This window comes from Heloderma suspectum, chromosome 3, assembly GCF_057233095.1.
Source record: "Heloderma suspectum isolate Gila_16-S chromosome 3, 16-S_ref, whole genome shotgun sequence".
In the NCBI taxonomy this organism is placed as follows: Eukaryota; Metazoa; Chordata; class Lepidosauria; order Squamata; family Helodermatidae; genus Heloderma; species Heloderma suspectum.
The window spans coordinates 97,511,308-97,533,596 of NC_139460.1; the positions used below are offsets into that span (position 1 = coordinate 97,511,308).

Below are 22,289 nucleotides of genomic sequence, written 5' to 3' on the forward strand. Positions count from 1 at the left end.
GATACATATTTAAATTCTGTGGTACTGTGGCAAAAATTGCTAGACTCAGATAGTGCATTACTGTATAAGAACAGCATGCCATGTGAAGCAGCGTCCACAGTTGTTCCTCAAGTGATCACCTTGCTGATGTTTTCATGTGTGCATTGGGTTTCAGTAGTAACGAGCATCTGCATTGGTTCTTTAGCCATTTTGATGGGTCTATGTGTGTGAAGAGGGGGCATGGTTTGAGGGTACTTGATATTACCTTGCTGCTATTAAGCAGGTCTAGGTTCAGTGCCTGGATGGGAGACTGCTTGGGAACCCCATGTGACCTTAAGTTACATGATGGAAGAAAGGTGGGCTATAAATACTCTAAATAAAGTAGACATCTGTAGTCCTAGATAACTACAGCATATATTACCCAACAGTATTTTATCATGATCCAGGGATACATATGCAGTTATGCACAATAGTGGACTACACAAGCAATGCTGCACACATCATTTCACCACTACCTACTGTGGATTCCATTCCCGCCCCGCCCCCCACTTCCAAATAGCTGACAGCACTATTTGAAAGGTGCTGCACATGCAGACTGGATCCATCCATTGGAATCTCATGCACAATCCTGGGTGTGGTGGTTCAGCCATAGGTACTGTGCCATTCATTTGCACATGTACTTACGGACCCACAGTCGAGACTATCCACATGGGGAACACCGTTGTTGACTTGAGCTTACCTGAAAGTGATTGAACATTTATGCCTTGTACATTTATTTCTTGTAAAGCAGGGCTGTTGATCCCTCTGTGTCATCCTTTCATTCCCCACCTAACAGAATGGTCAGAGTTATGTCTGTTGATTTTGCTTCGCTGTTTAAAATGTTGGGCGCTCTGTTACTCATGTGTAATTCAGTGTTTAATTAATGATCCTAAACAAATGACAAGAATGATGGGAAATTTGGGTTGATCTTAAAAAAACCAAAAAAACAACAACACAAAACCCTACCACCCACTACCACATTCTTATCAAGCTCTTCAACTGGATGCTTCTCGATTTTCAGATTCAGCTCTTTTGTAGCAGGAACAGCCGCATAAAATGACATAAAATTACACAGGAAACCAGAAGTAACATATCTACTATGTAATGTGCCACAGAACTTTAATACTTGTATGTAGTAAGTATTTTCCATCTAGAAGATTTAAGATGTCTAGGAAATAATATAATTTAAATCTAAGGCTGTAACGCTATGCACACTCACTCAGGAGTTACAGTGCCTTGCATAAGTATTCGCACACACCCCTTTGCTTTTTCCACATTTTGTTGTGTTACAGCCTGGAATTAAAATGGATTTAATTAGGATTTCTTGTCACTGATCTACACAAAATAGTCTATAATGTCAATGTAGGGAAACAATCTAAATATTTTACAAAATGATTTACAAATAAAAAACTGAAAAGTCCAGATTGCATAAGTATTCACCCCCTTTGCTGTGACACCCCTCAGTAAGCTCTGGTGCAACCAACTGCCTTCAGAAGGCACATAATTTGTTGAATGAAGTCCTCCTGTGTGCAATTCAAGTGTCACATGATCTCAGATTAAATACACCTATTTCTGGAAGGCCCTAGAGTTTGGAGACCAAGGAGCTATCAAAACAAGTCCGGGATAAAGTTCTGGAGAAGCACCAATCAGGGTTGGGTTATAAAAAAAACAAACTATGAACATCCCCTGGAGCACCGTTAAATCCATTATTACAAAATGGAAAGAATATGGCACAACCTCAACTCTGCCTGGAGAAGGCCATCCATCAAACCTCAGTGACTGGGTAAGCAACCAAGAGGCCAACAGTGACTCCGAAGGAGCTGGAGAGATCCACAGCTGAGATGGGAGAAACCGTCCATGGGACAACTATCACCCGGATGCTCCACAAAGCTGGGCTTTATTAGGGATGTCAGAGAATTCCGCCACGGATCTCGGTGAGGCCGAATGCCAGTGCATTTGGCCCCCCGAACTCTGTGGCGGAACGGCCTGCCCCCCCGCGGATCCCCCCCGGGATGAGACTTACCTGGGGCGGATCTTCCGGGCGGCGGCGGCTCTGGCGGCTGGTCTTCCGACTGGCCGCCACCGCCATTTGCAGTCTTGTAAAAAAACAAACAAACCCCGACATGATAGGCTACATAAAGATTTACGTAGCCTATCATGGCTGGGTTTAAAAACAAAAACAAAAAAACAACGTGATAGGCTACGTAAAGGTTTACGTAGCCTATCATGGCTGGGTTTAAAAAAAACCCAAAAAAACGCGTACGCAAATGGCGGCGGCTATGGCCGCCGCCATTTGCGTTCCTTATATTTGACTGTCTTAGTCTATGTAAATATTTACGTAGACTATGACGGCGAAAATAAAGGGGAACGCAAATAGCGTAGCGGGCGCTATTTGCGTCCCTTTTCACCGTTTTAGCCTACATATTTACGTAGGCTAAAACGGTGAATCAAAAAGGGACGCAAATAGCGCCTGCTACGCTATTTGTGTTCCCCTTTATTTTCGCCGTCATAGTCTATGTAAATATTTACGTAGATTAAGATGGCCAAAAATAAGGAATGCAAATGGCGGCGGCCATAGCTGCCGCTATTTGCGTACATGGTTTTTGTTTTTCCCAGAGCCCTCCGCGGCCGGAAATCCGGCTGCGGCCTGGCTGGGCCTGGCCGGCTGCTCCGCAGAGCTGCCGTGGAGCACAGCCGGCCATGGAGGATTCCGGGGGGAGGGACGGAACACCTCCTCCCCCATCAACATAATCCACAGAAAGGTGACTTTCGTACATCCCTAGGCTTTATGGAAGAGTGGCAATAAGAAAGCCATTGCTGGAGAGAGAGAAAAAAACGTATCAAATCCTGTTTGGATTTTGCCAAAAGTCATGTGGGGGACACAGCAAGCATGTGGGGAAAAGTTATCTGTTCTGATGAGACCAAAACTGAACTTTTTGGCCTTACCGCAAAAATGCTATGTGTGGCACAAAGCTAACAGTGCCACACTGTCATCGCCCTAAGAACACCATCTCCATGGTGAAGCATGGTGGTGGCAGCATCATGCTGTGGGGATGCTTTTTATCAGCAGGGAGTGGGAAACTAGTCAGGATTGAAGGCAGAATGGATGGAACCAAATACAAGGCAATTCTAGAGGAAAACCTGTTTCAGTCTGCAAGAGACCTGGGACTGGGGTAGAGGCTCACCTTCCAGCAGGACAATGACCCTAAACACACTGCCAAAGTTACACTGGAGTGGTTTAAAAACAAGAACTTGAATGTCTTAGAATGGCCCAGTCAAAGCCTGGACCTCAATCCTATTGAGAATCTGTGGCAAGACTTGAAAATTGTTGTCCCCATCCAACCTGACAGAGCTTGAGCAATTTTGCCAAGAAGCATGGGCAAAAATTGTAGGATCCAGATGTGCAAAGCCGGTAGAGACTTACCCCAAAAGACTCACAGCTGTAATTGCTGCCAATGTGCTTCTACCAAATATTAACTCAGGGGGGTGAATACTTATGCAACCAACAAATGCCAGTTTGTTTTTGTTTAATTCACTTTTGTACCACAATGCACCTTCAAAGTGTTAAGTATGTTGTGCAAATCAAATGGTAAAAATGCCAATTAAATTCATTTTAATTCCAGTGTGTGACAGAACAAAATGTGGAAAAGTCAAAGGGATGGGGTGAATGCAAGGCACTGTATGTCCATTGGGACTTACTTCTGAGTAAACATAGTCATAGATTTGGAAGGGATCTCAGAGTCCAACCCCCTGCCAATACTGGTCCATAAGACTGCCCAGCATGTGGATTATGTCATGGAGCCATATACATATTCAGAGGGAAAGGTGCTAGTGATTGAGGACCAATCTGAAAGTAATTGGACTTGCTGAGGAGCGTCAGGCTTGTGTGGTCCCCCCGCCCCCGCACTCCATCTCTGGCCCATCCAAGAGGATCAGGTCAGAAGCTTTCACTTTTATTTTGAACGAACCTCCAAACCCAGATAAACTATGGTTAGTCTTAACTATAGTTTATTGAAACAAGCCAACTTCAGACCATGACTTGTTTCCTTAAACCATACTTAAGATTTGCCTAAACCACAGTTTAGGATTCAGACGTAACAACTGGAAAAAAACCCAGAAGTGAAATCTTCTGATCGCCTTCTCATGGCTGTGCCATAGTTTAGCATTATGTCTGAACCAGGCCATTGTTCAATAAACTTAAAAAAGCCACAGCACATACAGTTATGCTTTATTTGAATTAAGGCAAAATATCACACTGGTTTTATATAAATAACATGGATACATGGAGAGTTTTTCTATCACTGCTACACCAGTATTTTGTCCACTGCTTTAAAAAGCTTTTAGAAACCCATATTTTATATATTTCTAGTTTACAATACAAAACTAGTACAATTTTGAAACATCACAGTGGTTAAAACATTATAGCGGCAAGAGTTTTCATTTGACCTTAAGGTGCAATTCTACAAGATTAAATTCATCTTGATTCTAATGAGACTATACTATTTGATGGCAGTGAGCAGGTATCGAAGCTGAGGATACAGAAGGTTCTTATTACTTATGATACAAATACCAAATGCTAAAACCAATAAACATAGGTTACCATCAGTGGGTACACAACAGCAACACAAAATTAGTTCTTCCTCTACTTTGCTGGTTCTTATGTAGAATCATAGAATCACAGGGTTGGAAGGGGCCTACAAGACCATCAAGTCCAACCCCATGCTAAGTGCAGGAAGCCTGATTCCCAGGCAGTCTCCCATCCAAGTACTAACCAGGGTGACCCTGCTTAGCTTCCTGAGTACACACACACATACATTAAGAGAACCTCAAGGGCAATGTATTACGGGTGATTTTGATTCTCCACAGTGCTGAAAAATCAAGGTATACAAGGGTGTGCTTAACTTCAAGGAAGTGATCTTGAGCATATCACCATTTACCCCAAGCCAAAGATTACGTGCTTCTGTTGATAATGTGACAGTGATGTCACTGGTACTTCTGAGAGCAGATCCTACCAGGAGCAACCCTCAATGTAGAATCAAGGCCATTATTATTGTACCCTCCTTCTCCCTGTCAGGTATAGCAACAAAGATCAAACATGGAACTTAACGGTTGAGATTAGTTTCATTCTGTATGAAACAGAAGAATTTGAGAAAATCTTCTCCATTGTATACAGTCATTGTACAGAAAATATTGTTGGTCTATCATTATAGAACATTATTTAGGAATACCACTGTATTATAAAATATTTTTGAGCAGCAAGCAGCACACTGATTTGCAAAATAAATTGTAATTAAATCTCATGATCTGCTATATTATATTTCTGTAAATGAATCTAATTGATAACCAAGTTCTGTCAGAGTTAGTATGTGAAAAATAGGGAATCCATATAATTTTAGAATCAGAAACCACCATCTTTCATTCTAGAGAACTATTGTTATATATGTATCCGTGTTTTTTTATATTACAAAAATATTACAAGACTAAGCACACAACAGCTAAAACAATACACTTTAATATACTTCAACCAGAAATGGAATGAGGTCTATCTTCAAATAACTTAGCTTCATCTTGTCTGTAGTGAGTGACTCATAGAAATGGAACCTTTTATCACAAGATAGTTCAGTGAGACTATACAGTTAGGTAAAATGTACATACTGACAGCAGTAGATAGAGCTATTGGCAAATTCTTCATCTATACACACACATGATGATGAAAGTCTGCTATGATTGATGATTGATATAGCAAGGCAATTTAACTCTTAAGTGCATTATATGGGGTATAAATAGTCATTGTGATGAAACAAAATCTGTGCTACTTAGCTGGAATATACCTAGTCACATCCCTTAAATGTGTTGTTTCACGGGCCCTGAGTATTGCTGGCTTATGGCTTTGCATTATATTTGTTTTTCTCTTAGTATAGGGGTTTCTGGTTATTTTTTAAGGCTACAATCCTAAGCACATTGGACTTAAAGGGATATACTTCTGAGTAAACATGCTAAAGATTGTGCTGTAAGGCTGCCATTCTATGCGTGCTTACTTGGGAGTAAGTCCCATTGAGCTCAGTGGAACTTGCTTCTGAGTAAATGTGCACAGGATTGCATTGTAAATTTCTTGTCCTAAATTACCCTTATACTTTTAGTTAAGCAATCACATCTCTGCAAGAGGAGGTCAGTGTCATGGTTTGTCATACTGGACTGAGACAGGCGATGATATACCTCCTCATGAGCACTTATTTGTTCCTTTATAGAAATATTCATTTTTTGAAGTCCAACAGATCCTGACTATGGTATTTCCCCTTTTTCCCTGGAGCTGGGAAATACATGCACTGTTGTATACACCGGGGTAAACCTGCTAGTTGCATTCAAAATATATGAAGCATAATATGCAAACATCCTAACCACCTTTTTAAAAAGGATGACTACATGTATGAACATCTTGCTAAGACTGATTTTACATTTATCCTTAATTATAACTTTTAAAACATACATTTTTGACCTCATTTACTTGACCACTTGTGATTGACCCAGAAGATGTGAGATGCTGTTGAACTGGACATATGCCCTGTAGATTCTTTGTTCTGCTCAAGGCAATAATTTGAATATAATATAGTATGGGGATGATTATTTGCCCTGGCAGAGTAATAAGAATTCATAGATTAGGAGTACTGAAATAACATGTGAATCAGTGGACAGTTCCCCTTTCAAATGAAATAAGTTACACTGTACAACATCAAAATGTAGAGAGACCAAAGAGGATCAGTGGCTTACCCAGCTTCCACAAAGTATTTGTAACATTTTAAAACAGAGTGGGGTCAGGGAACGTAAGCAAAGCTAAGACCAAACTTGTGACAACCTATGGCAAGATTATAGAAAAAGCAATAGGTATTGACTGAAATGTACAAATCTGCTGCTAAAACAATAGTTCAGCTCTAATAATAATAACAATTATTCTTATAATTATTGTTATTTGATATATTTCATTTACAGCTCTATATTTAGTTGAAATAACTTACTTTACAATGATCTGAAGATTGCTGCTCATTGGTCACACATAGTAATAGCCCCTTAGGGTAAAATCTAATGTCTTACACACTAGTATACAATACATATGCATCACAAATAGGCACACAATGTATCACAAAGATTAACAATCCCTTTTCTTTAAGAAAGCATAACTGAAAAAAGATTACTTAAATTTCCTTTTAATTACACATATAAGCAACCTAGCACATTTAAGGACTTATCTTGGGCTGCTGCAATGCTAAACGCTTGAGAGTGAGTCCCATTGAACATGGTGGGACTTCCAAATCAACAAACATATGCTTGAATTTCTAACATGGGGACCGCAACATTTTTGGGCTGGTGTCACATTTGGAGTTTTGAGAAAGGTGGGGGCTGTCACAGAATGGCTGCCCTGATGGGGCTTGCCCATTCATAAAATGTCTACCATGGTGGGGATGGTTGGTCACAAAACCTCATTTCTCAGAAGGCAAACTGGCAAGACTAAAAGTAATTTGCTCCCAAACCAGATTACAAGACAGAGGGGGCTCTGATCTCTAAAACAAAGAAAAAAGCCCATGCTTTTGAATAAAGACAGCACTGGGGGGTAGCACTTCACATTGCAGCATACCAGCCTCCCAGTTGTTGTTTTTTTAAGGTTTTAGGGTGCAATCCTAGACATGTTTACCCAGAAAAACATCCTACAACTCCCAGTACTCCTCAGCCAGCATAGCTGGGTGAGGCATACTGGTAGTTGTAGGACTTTTTCTATCTAAACATGCATAGGAATGCACCCTTAAGTTAAAAAAGAAATTAAGAAATAAGATTTAAAAAAATGCATTATGTTGGGAGACGCCAGTGCTAAAAAATCTTCCCCATGTCAATCTGCCTTGTAGTTTTAGGTAGGTATTGCATGTTACTGTAGTACCGTAGCACAACATCTCTTCACAATAGATTTTTTCCAGTAGTTCTAAATATCCAATAAGGAAAGCCCATTTCCACATCAGATGTTATATCTACAAAAATGAAGCTGCGATATTTTTAGGAGATTCTACAAGGAAAGAGATGGAAGGAAAAGGAAGGCATTTCCCCTGCATGGGGAGTTTTCCAAATCATCTCAAAAACACAGGTCAAATCCATTGCTAATCAGTGGGCAACAGGCTCCAAACTTTCATACACATCAGTTCTATGCAAATGATTTGGATGTGTAATATGCATGGAAGCCAACAGGGCTGTCAAGGAAGTGTGTTTTATGACTGGGATCATTATAACATGGGATAATCTAATGGGAAATATTCTCAAACCATTTAATACCAAAACCATTTACTGAGTTATATCAATAATGAGAAGGCCATTAGCATAAACGTATGCTACTACTTTACAATTAGTTTTGCACGTAAAGTGAATTTTTAAGAAAGAATACTCTTTTGAGTAGAGTTTTGTTTGTAAGGTTGGCTGAAAACCATGAATCGTCAAAGCAAAAGCATTCACAAGATATGTATCCAAAGGGCTAAAAATATAGATAGCTGTACTTGGATATCTATTATGGTACAATTAATTGGGAGTTATCTTGTTCATATTAGAATTGGTGGCAAAATCCATGTTTTAAATGGAAGCAGCAGTTTGTTTGTTTATTTGCTTACTTACTTACAATCTTTATATACCACTCCACATCAAAAGATTTTGGAGCATTGAACAGCAGGGATAACAGAATAAAACGCCATGTTAAAACAATTAAAACATTTTAAGTAACTCCCTATTTCAGTACTCTTCATTTTTTTCAGTGAATTCAAGATTAGACAACAATTCCTTGAAAAATCTTAAGAGTACTGAAATAGGGAGCTATTTCCCTCCAAACTGTCCCAGTGTCTTCTACAGAAATAGAAAGTAATGTCATCTGCCAACAGTATGTTAAATCCTAAATTCTTCTATAATTTAGGCTAAAACAACAAAGAATCTTGTAGCAGCGTAATTATCAATTTATTATGGCATAAGTCCACAAAAGTTTATGCTATAATAAATTTGATAGTCCTTAAGGTGCCACAAAGTCTTTGTTGTTTTTGCAGCAACAGACTAACATCGCCACCCCTCTGGATATGATTTAGGCTGCAATCCTATATACACTTACCTGGGAGTAAGTACCAATGAATTTAATGGGGCTTACTTCTAATAGATGAGCATACACAGGATTGTGCTATCAGTCTTACAGAAGCGCCAAGGTTTACGAGCAGGGGTTACAACTCTCTACCTTGTCATAACAGCCCTGTGAGGTAGGTCGTCATCATTATTATTATGCAACATTAGGAAACTGCAGCTGAGGGACTGTGACTTGCTCAAAGTCAGTGAGCGAGTTAATGGATAAGATGGGATCCTTCTGAATATTATCTAGATTCATATCCAATATTCTAACCAGCAGATCACACAGGCAACAAAGCCTAAGAGAACAGCAAAGTAAGCTGTCTATTAATCTTGAAGATTACTTTTACTTCTTTGGGTTCATGTATGTCTAGCTATCCTACATCTGTAGTCAAAGTTGACCGCATGGAAGGAGAGTCTCAGTCAAGAGAAGACTCACAAGATTGGATGTGGCAACATGGATATAATATTCACACATACTCTCAGCGATGTGGGATTGCACCATGGGAAATCTAGTTCCTTGCACATATATGGGATTTCCATTTTAATGAGATAAATATTCCCAAACACTCATGGCCATCTCCTATTACATGTATGGAACTCTCAGAAAACAGAATGGAAACTCATTTTTGTGTGAGGCTCCATGCATGCAATCAGTGCTCTTGTATTGCAGCCATTCAATTTAACTTTTACAGCTTTTATATTGCCATCTTAAATTTACACTGCAATATACATTATAAATAAATATTCTGATACTTTAGGAGGTCATAACAATAAATATAACCCTCACCAAAGACACCTGAGCAAAGTTAGTAGTCATGGCATAAGGGGAGAGGTCCTCTTATGAATCACTGACTAGTTAAAAAACAGAAAGCAGAGAGTAGGAATAAATGAGCAGTTTTCACAATGGAGGGATGTAAACAGTGGCATCCCTCAAGGACTGGTACTTTTTAAGATGTTCATAAATGATCAGGAGTGAGCAGTGAGGGTGATGACACCAAATTATTTAGGGTGGTTAAAACAAAAGGGGACAGTGAAGAGCTCCAAAAGGATATCTCCAAGCCTAGAGAATGGGCATTAAAATGGCAAATGCAATTCAGTGTAAGCAAGTGCAAAGTGATGCACAGTGAGGCAAAAAATCCTAGCTTCACATATATGCTGATGGGTTCTGAGTTGCAGACGACTGACCGAGAAAGAGATTTGGGGGTTGTGGTGGTTCACTCAATGAAAATGTCAATCCAGTAGGCAGTTACTGTGAAAAGGACAAATTCCATATTGGGGATCATTAAAGTAATTGAAAATAAAACCAATATCATAATGCTGTTATACAAATATATGGTGCAACCATGCTTGAAATATTGTGTGCAGTTCTGGTCACTGCACCTCAAAAAGGGTATTATAGAGCTGGAAAAGGGTAATCAGATTATCAAAGCATTGGAGAAGCTCTGCCAAGAGGAAAGGTTAAAATGTTTGGGGCCTTTTAGCATAGGAAATGGGTGAATAAACAGGGACATGATTGAGGTGTATAAACTTTGGGAGAAAGTGGATAGGGAGCCATTTTTCTACCTCATAATATTAGAACCAATGAAGCCAAATGGTGGGAGCTTCAGGACAGATAAAAGGAAGTGCTTCTTCACACAGTACATAGTTACTATGGAATTTGTTACCACAAGATGTAGTGGTGGCCAACAATTTGGATGGCTTTAAAGGGGAATTAGACAAATTAATGGAGGAAAAGGCTATCAAAGTCCTGATGGCTATATATTAGTATGACAGGCAATATGCCTCTGTATACCAGTTGCTTTGAGCATGAGTGGAGGGGGCTATTGCATTTACTTCCTGCTGTGGATTTCCCATAGGTCTGGTTGGCCACTGTGTGAACAGAATGCTGACTAGGGGGAGCCTTTTAGTCTGATCTAGCACAATCCTGCTTATGTTCTTGACATATTATTTAAAAAAAGCAATTTGTTGCTTTAGGCTGCAGCTCAATGACTTTTGCTACTGATTTCAATAAAAGCAACATTGCGCCCAAAGGGTATAGTTCTTTTTCGTGCAGGCACAGCACTTGTACATAGAGAGAATGTACTGCCTAAACAGCTGCCAAGTGAGGAAGGTGAGAAACAAGCTTTGTCAAGCCCTGTGAGGATCTTTTGATGCCTGGGCACTGCAGCAGCACAGGGGAGGATCATAACCATAGTGTTTTGACAAAACTGCAGCTATACTTGGTTCACATTTTACTAAATGTATACTATTGTCATATCATCAAAACATTCTATAGTCTTTGAAATCAATATACTTTGAACTCAGTGGGCTCTGCTCCAACAAGCTGATTTCAGAAGTAGAATGAAAGGAGGAGAAAAGATCCAGTCTAATCACACTAAAACAGGTTACAGGACAAGCCACAAACGACAATTACTGCAGCGATATAGTTCCTGACTTGCTAAAATTAAAAGCATTATCTTGTTTACCACAAAAGAGCCTTTATCTTAGCACTGGATCTCTTGCTAACTCATTTATTAGTATCTGTATGTATAGTAAGTGGAGGGGGCAATCCTATGGCTACTAATCAGCAGCTAGATGGCCATAGGATATCTGGTTTTCCGGGAACTGACCTCAGAGCCTGTGCTCCAAGGTCAGTTCCTGCAGAACCGATCTTTCCCCCCTTCCGTGCTGCCTTGCGTTCAGAAGAGGAGTGCGGAGCGGCTGAAATAGGGTGTTCTGGGGGGGAGTTCCGGGGTGGGGAAGGCAGAAATGCCGGTATGACACATCCTATGTGTCATCCAGCAGCCTCCTCCCCCGCTCTGCCCTCCTCCCGTAGCTAGAGAGCCGCAATTGGCTGTCTAGCCACAAATGCAGGGCAGGACAAGCACGGAGGGAACAAACCCCTCCGTGCTTCTCCTGTCCTGCATTGGATAGGTGGTCGCCTCCGAGTTTGGAGGCAGCTGCCTATCTGCATAGGATTGCGCCCTTATTGTTTTAAATTGCTGTGCGCAGCCTTGACGGCTATTTAGCAAATAAGTCAGTATATAAATAATAAATAAAATAGTGCATTTTTATAAAGTGTATAGGCCATTTGATTTTAGCAATAACCATGTACATTTCTGTTCTGGTTTAAACAGGCTGCTATAAATATTATGTATTAATATAAGCTTTTTATCACCCTTATGCATACATATGCTTACTTTATCATCTTACATAATGCAAGAAACATAACTGACTACCCATACTCCCACTGCTCCATTTACTGATCTAGTTCTTTTGTGTTATTTTTGTGTATTCTTCTTTGCAATATTGGTTTTGTAAAGAGTTCAAGAACATGCTTTTATTCTTCACCTGGTTATGGGCCAGATTTTCTTCTTGTTTACACAATACATTAAATCTCCCAGGCTGTGGATGATACGCATCACAAATTAAGTAATGGTACTTCCTGTCGGCCGTCGCCACCCCCAACTCCCCCAAGGTTGAGCCGGTCACCTCCAGAATATCATCCATCCATCTTGCCCTTGGTCGGCCCCTCTTCCTTTTGCCTTCCACTTTCCCTAGCATCAACATCTTCACCAGGGTATCCTGTCTTCTCATGATGTGGCCAAAGTACTTCAGTTTTGCCTTTAATATCAATCCCTCAAGTGAGCAGTCTGGCTTTATTTCCTGGAGTATGGACTGGTTTGATCTTCTTGCAGTCCAAGGCACTCTCAGAATTTTCCTTCAACATCACAGTTCAAAAGCATCTATCTTCCTTTGCTCAGCCTTCCTTATGGTCCAGCTCTCGCAGCCATAGGTTACTATGGGGAATTGTTGTTGTTGTTGTTCAGTCGTTCATTCGTGTCCGACTCTTTGTGACCCCATGAATACCATTGCTTTAACTATGCGGACCTTTGTTGTCAGTGTGATGTCTCTGCTCTTCACTATTTTATCAAGATTTGTCATTGCTCTCCTCCCAAGAAGTAAACGTCTTCTGATTTCCTGGCTGCAGTCAGCATCTGCAGTCATCTTTGCGCCTAGAAAGACAAAGTCTGTCACTGCCTCCACGTTTTCTCCCTCTATTTGCCAGTTATCAATTTAGTTGGTTGCCATAATCTTGGTTTTTTTGAGGTTTAACTGCAATCCAGCTTTTGCACTTTCTTCTTTCACCTTTGTCATAAGGTTCCTCAGCTCCTCCTCACTTTCAGCCATCAAAGTGGTATCATCTGCATATCTGAGATTGTTAATGTTTCTTCCAGCGATTTTACCTCCAGCCTTGGCTTCATCAAGCCCAGCACCTTGCATGATGTGTTCTGCGTACAGGTTGAATAGGTAGGGTGAGAGTATACAACCCTGCCGTACTCTTTTCCCAATCTTAAACCAGTCGGTTGTTCCATGGTCACACTTACCTGGAAGTAAGCCCCATTGAACTCCATGGGCTTACCTCTGAGGAGACATGTGACAGGATTGTGCAGTCAGAAACATGTTAAGCCTTTCCTCACTAAGGGTACAATTCTATGCATGTTTAGACAGAAAAAAGTAGTATAATTCCCAGCATTCCCCAGTCGGCATGGCTTCCTGGAGAATGCTGGGAGTGGAAGGACTTTTTTTTCTGCCTAAATATGCATAGAATTGAATCCTAGGGAGGAATTCACAAGACCAAGCCAAACCATTTCCCCAACATGGTGACATTTTTCAGGTATGCTTTGTGTACCTTGAGCTTGTAAATACTGTAGTATCTGCCAACCCATTATTATAAGTCTTAGAACTCTGCCTTATGGACCTCTAAAGACAAGCAGAAAAATGGGTGGGGGCCAAGGAGGAGATTTTGCTTTATATAAATTGCTTGCATCTTTTCAGGTGAGGCCCATTTCACATCTTGAGACCCAGGATGCTTAAGGCATGCTTTGCTTCTACCAGTGTTAATTATATGCATAAAAAGGTAAAGGTAAAGGTGTCCCCAACCAGTCGTGTCCGACTCTAGGGTGCGGTGCTCATCCCCGTTTCTAAGCCGAAGAGCCAGCGCTGTCCGAAGACACTTCCGTGGTCATGTGGCCGGCATGACTGAACACCGAGGTGCATGGAACGCTGTTACCTTTCCCGCCGAGGCGGTACCTATTTATCTATTTGCAATTTCTTGCTTTCGAACTGCTAGGTTGGCAGAAGCTGGGACTGAAGACGGGAGCTCACTCCGTCACGCAGCACTCGGGTCTCCAACTGCTGTCCTGCCAACCTTCCAGTGTGCAGTTCAGCGTCTTAACCACTAAGCCACGACAATAAATACATACAGAAGAACTGTATATCAAAGATATTTGATGTTCCAAATTTTTATTGCCTGCCTCCCCCACTAGAATTTAGCAGGGTGATTGTCCTTGAACTTTTTAATAATTAAAGGGTTAGGCAGAAAAACGTCCTACAATTTTTGCTGGCTGGGGAATGCTGGGAGATGTAGGACTTTTTCTGTCTAAACATGCATAGGATTGTGCCATAATTTAGTTAACATTTTGTTCCCCACTGGCACTTTCCTAAATTTCAAATTTCCATGTTGTCACTCCCACCCTTTTAAAGATAGAATCCTGCTGATTTTTTTTTATGAAGCAGACATTTTAACTTCTTAGTTCAGCTGAATTCCTTTTTCTTTTCAGTTTGGGATAAGTATGGACCCTTTGTTTAAAATAGTTACTTATTATTTGAAGCTACATCCTCCCCTTCCCAAACCCCAGTGTGTGTGTGTGTGTGTGTGTGTGTATGCATGCGTGCGTGCGTGTGTGTCCGTCCGTCAGTTTCTCTCTTCCCCACCCCCACCCAGGAACATATAAGGACTATCTCATTAGTGGTAATGCTGAAATGGATGTATTATTTTAAAACAGACTTCCTTTATAGTGAACTGAAATTCTGCCTCCAGATTGAATGGTTGACGAGGCACGGCTCTAGACAGTGTTCCATTTTACACAAAGATGCTGAAGAGAGGGAACTCAGCCTGGTTAGGCTGCAGTAAGTCAACCAAGAAACACATCGTCCCTGAGAAACCTTCAAACAGACTGTAAACACTTTCCAGTGCTCTGGAACCAGCCTTAAATTCTTCAGTAAACAAGAACTCAGCAAACCTAAGAAATAAGCAAGATAAACAAAGAAAGCATTAATGGCTGGTTGCTATTTCAAGGAAGCTAGTTTCAAAATTGTTCTTAGTTCAAAACAAAACAAAATGTATTCTTATGTTTTATAGACATATCCACTTCTCAGACATGTTCTATTACATCTGTACTATGTCAAACCCTGCTCTGATTGGGTCCAGCTTAACCCTGCCCTTTTGTTTTTATTGCATCATCAAAATGGCTTATCTGTTCCTTATCCTGCTCTGATTGGCTCAAGAATATCTGCTGCCCTATCAGGAAGAGGGGGATAGTCAGGAGATCAACAGTTGTTTCCTGAAGCTGCTGCTATGAATATTGGTCTGAACCGGAGTCTTTTTCCCCCAGCTTGCCATGCTATCTGAACCTTTCAAGATCTGGTCCCAGGTTTTCCCTTCTGCCTATCTTACACTGCTGGCTTTAGTTCAGCTGGGCCTCTGTGGTCCCATTTCTTATTGGGCCCTATCCTGGTTCTGTCATGCTAAGCCTCACATCAAAATCCAGTCTGGCTTTCCCTCTGACTCAGATCCAACCTGACACAATTTGTTGGTCTAGCTTTCATATTTCCACACACAACCCAGGCTGGCTCACTCCATTTTTAAGTTTACATTTCCTCAAAGGTGCAACAAATTGAGTATCATATAAGGAATGTGAATAAAGTGTCCACAAATTACTGAAGTTACAGAGAACTGAATCATTTTCATGTCAGAATTCGTTAATGCTTTAAATTTTACAGATTGATTGGATTTATGTATTGATGGGTCACAGTTAATTAAGAGCATATTTGCAGGAAGAAACACTTAAAAGGCTTAATCTTACACATTTCAGAACTTCACCCCGATCCCTGACTATCAAAAGCCAGCCTAAATAAAAAGTGCAGATGTTCTTTTGCATGATGCTCAGGCACAGGTTAGGTCAAGAATTCCACACAAGCCTGACGTTTAGGGAGCACCTGCTACGTTTTAGTCCACAAAGGATTATTATTAAAGTAAAGGGGGACAAGAAACCTTAAAGCAGTAGAGTTCTGCTTTAGTGTTAAAAGTTAATTCACCCACCTTGCCCAGTCTTTATAGCCATGTGTTTAATTAACACAAGCATCTGATTTGTTTCTAAGTAACCATAACGAATGTGCTGGCTTTTGGGGGTGGGTTTTGGGGTTTTTTGCAATTTATTCTTGAATGTATCAAGACCAAGCTTTCAGACGTTGCTGTGAATCTGCTCCCCAGAATGAAATCTCTTCGCCCTGAAATGGGGGCCTTGATTCCACAGCAGTGGGGCAGGTGCCAAGATCACCCCTACGTGCCCTTCCAGCGGTTAACTTGGTGCTGGGATAAGAAACTGAAGAAGGTGCTCTTAGTTGATCTTACAGATAGCAATAAGATGTAGGGTTGGATGTGTTTTGTGATAAAAAAAATAATAAGCCTACGTCTGATAAGATTTGTAAAATCTACTTCATAAAGCAGAAGTTATCTTAAACTGTAAATACTGCTCCAGAAGCAGAAACTGTGAGATAAGAAATCAAGATGTAGATAACACCCTTTGTTCCATTTCCTCTGGCTTATCTAGTTTCTCCTAGCTAGCCACTTGATTGTTGGGATCAAAGAGTTCCAACAGCCTCAGGGAGGAGCTATTGTATTACCATGAGTGTCTGTCTGTCTGATACCTCCAGCAAAAACTGCAAATGTCACCTTTTGCCTAAGGTGAACACTGATAGGAGTTAGCATCTTTGACAAACAAGCATTAATATTTCTTAATAACTGCAGATGTTTCCTGAATGGGCAATACACCTTCAGAAGAAGAGACAGCTGTGAATTGGAAGTTTTAAAGACCCAGAGAGCTGTGAGATGGCTGAAGGGGAAGCACTTTAAGGGACAAGATCTCTTTCTGTGGATCTGGTATATGCTAGATGCTGTGCTGCTTTGTAGGAGTGCCTGCTTGTCTCCACTTATGCTCTGCTTATATACCTGTAAATAAAACAGATATTACAAAAACACTGTATTTCTCTAGTGCTCTGTTACTAAGGGCTTCTCCACACAGGGCTTTTATCCTGCTATTGAGATTGTGTGTTCTTTACATGATATCATCAACCTCCAGGGTGTCTCCTGCACTAAATTACCTTTATCCCATTTTTTAAAAGATCAGAGATAATGAGCTATCAAATTACAGTGCGTTGAGTTCCCTCAGTGAAAAGAGGAAATCCTGCAATAAGAGGAGCTAGACCACCTGGGAGGGGACGCACAACTAAAGGGAGCCCATAGTGATCCTGCATTTAAAACAGAAGCAGAAAGCCCAGTAAAGTTGAGGGATTTTAGCCTGGTGTAGAAATGCTCTCAAAGGAAGCGAAAACCTGTAGCACTGTTCCTGGAACTCCATGCTGTTTGGAGAATTGAGCTCAAACGTCATGTGACATTAAATGTGTGTTACTTTCTGCATTTTATGTGCATAGGTTTTAAAAAATGGAAATTGCTGCCATGGTGGGAAGCAGGAGCAGGACCATGGTGGGTCCTTTCCTCTCCTGCTGTGATCTCAATGGAAATCTCCCTTCCACCAGAGTTGTGTTTTGCATTGGGAAGAAAACAATAAATGGCAATATAATCTACTACACTGAGAGAGTGCACCACACAATTATTGCAAAGATACTCTATGTTTTACAAGGGCCTTAATAAAACTAAACGGTTCTGTTACAGTCTACCAGTACTAACCTTTGTGCTCTGTACATATATTTAGAATGTCCTGTTAGCCTGTAAAGGAGCAGGAACACATAAGCACTACCAGCCACACCATGGCATATTCCAGGTCCTTTCTTCAGCAGTCCCTTCTGCCAAGTTAGCTCTCCACAGCGGATACAACAATCTAGATACTGGGGTTTTTTAGAAACCAAGTATGCTTTTGCAAACATGTATGCAATGCCTGGGGAAAGAGGAAGAAAATGTTGTAAGTACCATTGAAGAAATAAAGTATGAAATAATTGCTATATAAATTCCACCCAGGGTATAATGTGCAAGCTAGCTGATAAAGAATTTTAAAATTACTATTCTGTTTACAAGCTCACCACGGCTCACTAAAATGTCTCATTCTATGATGAGATAACCGACGATGCAATCTTGTGCACATTTGGACAGAAAAAAGTCCTACATCTCCCAGCATTCCCCATCCAACATGGGGCTGGGGCACGCTGGGAGTTGTAGGACTTTTTTCTGTCTAAACATGGATAGGATTGCTCCCCTAAGCACTCAAACTTCCTAGCTATCCCTACAGAATGTATCTTGACCTAGTTCCCTACTGCCTGCTGAACTAAAGACTGTAATGATCCCTGGTTGCAATCTAAATATATGTGAAGGTTGAATTAGGAAAAAAGTGAAGGTTGAATTAAAGATATCAGAGAATTAATGGGTAGCAGAGAAACTGGGTGTGACATTCCTGCCTGGGTTCTCCACTCTCCACTTCTGAAACTGAGAACCAAACCCCTCAGGAATGCCTGCTTTCACTTTGGGACAGCTGTACCCACTGTTCCACAAGCTTCAGCCCTTTTACCCTCTCTGAGTTCAAGAGAAACTCAGTGTGCTCCATTGGTTCTCTCTAGGGATGTACGAAACGACTCACCTGTTTCATTTCGTGACATCTGCAGTGGGGGGGAGGCGCTCCATCCCTGAAATCCTCGCCAGCCGGCTCCGCTCCATGGTGACTCTGCAGAGCCACCGGCCAGGGCCACCCGCAGTGACATCCAGCCGCTGCTGGGCTCCGCAGGGACACAAATGGCGGCCGCCGTAGCTGACGCCATTTGCATTCCCTTGTTTTTGCCGTGATAGGCTACGTAAATATTTACGTAGCCTATCACGGCCTCCGTGGGGACGTAAATGGCGTCCTTGCGTTAGCCGTGATAGGCTACGTAAGTATTTACGTAGCCTATCACGGGAAAAATTGTGAAGCGAATGGCGGCCGCAGATGTGGCCGCCATTCGCAAAGCAGCGCAAATGGCACCAGGTAGGTGCTCCGTTTCGCGCGCCTATCACGGGGCGGGGGGGCGGGGGGGGCTTCATTCCACCACAGATTTTGGGGGGCTGAATTCTCCGCCATCCCTAGTTCTCTCACTACAGGAGAAGTAACCAGGAAATAGATAAAATAAAGGTAGCGTAAAATCAAACAACACATGGGAATTTGGATTTTAAAAAACAAATCAAGCTTTGAAACACGAAAAGTTATTAATATTAACCAATGCTTGTTCCTAGCTTCCCTACCTAATCTACCCTCCTAAAACCCCATACACAGTGACAAAACCCATTACCTAGATGTTGCTTCTTCAGTCCCTATCTGACTTCAAACTGTTAGCTCACCCTTTCTATAACCTCAGAATCTTCACACACACTCAGGTCCCTCCCACCTTTCACACACTCTCTGGCATACTATTAACCCCATCTTACCGGGGTTAAATTTAACAATATAAAAATATACATAACAAAACAGGCAGATATTACATTGGGCTTGTGAAGACTTTGCAGAAGGTGAGATCTAATCAATCTTTTTGTGTGTTGCCTGCATTACTGCAAATCCATGTATTTCTTCTCTACTGAATATGCAGCAATGCACAATTCACCTGTGTGAAAGCCAGCTTAACCATTAGGCAGAGCCTGGCCTTAGCCAGCTGATTTTGGGTGTCATGAAAGGACAGCAAAGTGTTTCTTACTTGCTTTATTATGGGGGGCGGGGGGCGGTTCTACCACGGATGGAAGAGGTGCTTGTGGGAGATTCTGCCCAAAGTGCCAATATAGTTTGTCTGGGAGCGCTATTTGCTGCCCTGCCTCAAACAGCAAACTATCTTAGGCTGGCCCTGAATGCACCACAGGCCAGTTATGCATGCTGACCTGCACCACTACACACAGGTGTATGGTAGGAGAGGCTTGTGGCTCCTATTTCAGTAGGTCAGTAAATCTGCTCTGGGTTTCAGTCAGAAACAGTCAGAATCTAAAGGAGGTATCCAAAGACGGATAGCTCCTTTGGATAGCTCCTTCAGAGTTTTGGCTGGTTCTGACTGAAACCCAGACTGGATTCACTGGTTCTGACTGAAATCCAGAGCAGATTCACCACCTCACTGAAATAGGAACCACCAGCCTCCATTGGGGTATGGACATTGTGAGATATCAAATACAGGCACTTGCAAAAATGAGTGACCCTGTTTGATTCCTTACAAATAGCTCTGAGTTCCAGCAGAACAATTATGCTCTTTGCATCAATTTCTGCCACAGAGAAGGCCCTCTAAGGGAAGCTTTGAATTCTTGTAATGCTACGTTATAATCATATGATCAAGCTTTATGGTGGTGCATTTGGATTTGGCTGCTGTAGCAATGGTACCTCCATGTGTTTTCACAGCTCCCTCCATTGCCTGATGTTCCAGTCACTTCAGTAATAATAAAAATATTTAAGGTAAGAACATTACATTAAAAATATGACAGCATCACGTATTAATACCAGAAAAAATTGCCCTGTTTTCTCAGCAAAATAACATCATGTGAAGTTATGTTTTAACAGCTAGTTTCTGGATCTATTTCACAGAACCTGGAGCTCCATGACACCAGTGAACAAGCTCATTCTCCCGCTCAATCATCTCTCCTAGTTCTGGAGGCCAGTTGCAATTTTGTTCTTGATCCATGAGGAAGTCAACACTCTGCCATACTAGCTCCTGATCAGCAGGTGGGAGATATTCATAATAGGACAGCAGCATTTGAAGGATCGATGAAAGTCCATGAGCAGCCCCTGTGAACAATAGGAACAGTTAAAGTAAATAGTCTGCACCAAATTTCCATGGGGTTTGTACTTTGAGGGGGGAAGTGGCTGCTGAGTTTCCCAATTTTCTGTTATGTTTTTCTGTAAATAGTAACTGCTGTCCACTACAGTGGCAGTCCCTAGTGAGTGGCAAAGGAGGCAGCCATTTTGAATTAAAAAAGGACCTCAGAACAGGATTTTCTGGGGAAATGGCTGCTACACTGATTCTCCTCCCCCCCCCCCCCCCGGAAAATTTCACCTCTCCTCCAATAAATAGCTGGAACTAAACAGCTGATTTTGAGCTGGGTGAAATGGCTGACAAATAGTCCTTGTTCAGTACAGCCCCAGCGTACACCCATGGGACCAATTCTAGCCCTCAGCCCCAGTGCTGAGCCTGCCTGCCTGAACAACCCTGTCATTATTGCTATGCTAGACTATAGTACAGTCTTATTCAATTATTAAAAGATAGGTGTTCTTGTATGCCACCAGTATGACTTGTTAGCATTCATGGATTTAAAACAAATTTTTATCTCTATTCTATCTTGATGTCTGTAAGCAGGGCTGGCCCAAGACATTTTGCTGCTTGAGGCATAGGCCAAGATGATACCTCTCCCCATTCCCTATCTAGAAGATGACCAGTGTGGCAGTGGAATCTTACTTCAACACCGGAGATGGGACAGTGTCCACCTGAGGGCAGTTAGGCTAGCTTAAACGGCACAGGGGCAACCACCATGGCACACGCAACTCTGTCTTCCAACACCTTGCCACTGCTCTCCACCCCTCAGCATCTGTTGCCTGAGGTGGTTGCCTCACTAAGCCTAATGGTAGGGCTGGTCCTGTCTGTAAGATGCTTTTAAAATGTGGGTCTGAGTACATTTGTGGAATCCACTCTTATGAAGATTCTTTGCCCGATCACCTGGATCCACATAGTCAGCAGCATACAAGACTGTGGCTGCCACGTGGAGCAGCACCATTTGAAACTGTCTTTCAGTGGTTTCTACATGAAACACATAATGCTTGAGAATGAGCCTTGATTCAAACTCAGACAATTAAAAAAATAAGAAACAGAAACTATTACAAGTGGGGTGAAGAAAAGAAGGAGTGAATTTAAAGATGGACAAATATATAGTGACCTACAAAGTTGTTATGCATTTTTAGACTGAAAAACATCCTACAACGCCATGCTGACTGGGGAATGTTGGAGTTGTAGGACTTTTTTTCTGTCTAAACGTGCATGGGATTGCAGTCTAAAAAACTGTGTATATTAGACATGACCAAATACAA

General features: G+C 41.5%; 1 protein-coding gene across 1 annotated transcript in view; it reads right to left on the reverse strand.

Moving 5' to 3' along the window:
* Window positions 1-12,424: 12,424 nt before the first annotated feature.
* Window positions 12,425-22,289, reverse strand: part of LANCL3 (LanC like family member 3) — a 37,737-nt gene continuing 27,872 nt past the window's right edge. Inside the window, exons 3-5 of the mRNA XM_084841739.1 lie at window positions 20,799-20,996; window positions 17,948-18,155; window positions 12,425-15,221 (exon numbers count right to left, since the gene is read on the reverse strand). Coding sequence (XP_084697865.1) covers window positions 15,062-15,221; window positions 17,948-18,155; window positions 20,799-20,996 — 566 coding nt within the window. The 3' untranslated portion in view covers window positions 12,425-15,061. The remainder of the gene's footprint in view (window positions 15,222-17,947; window positions 18,156-20,798; window positions 20,997-22,289) is intronic.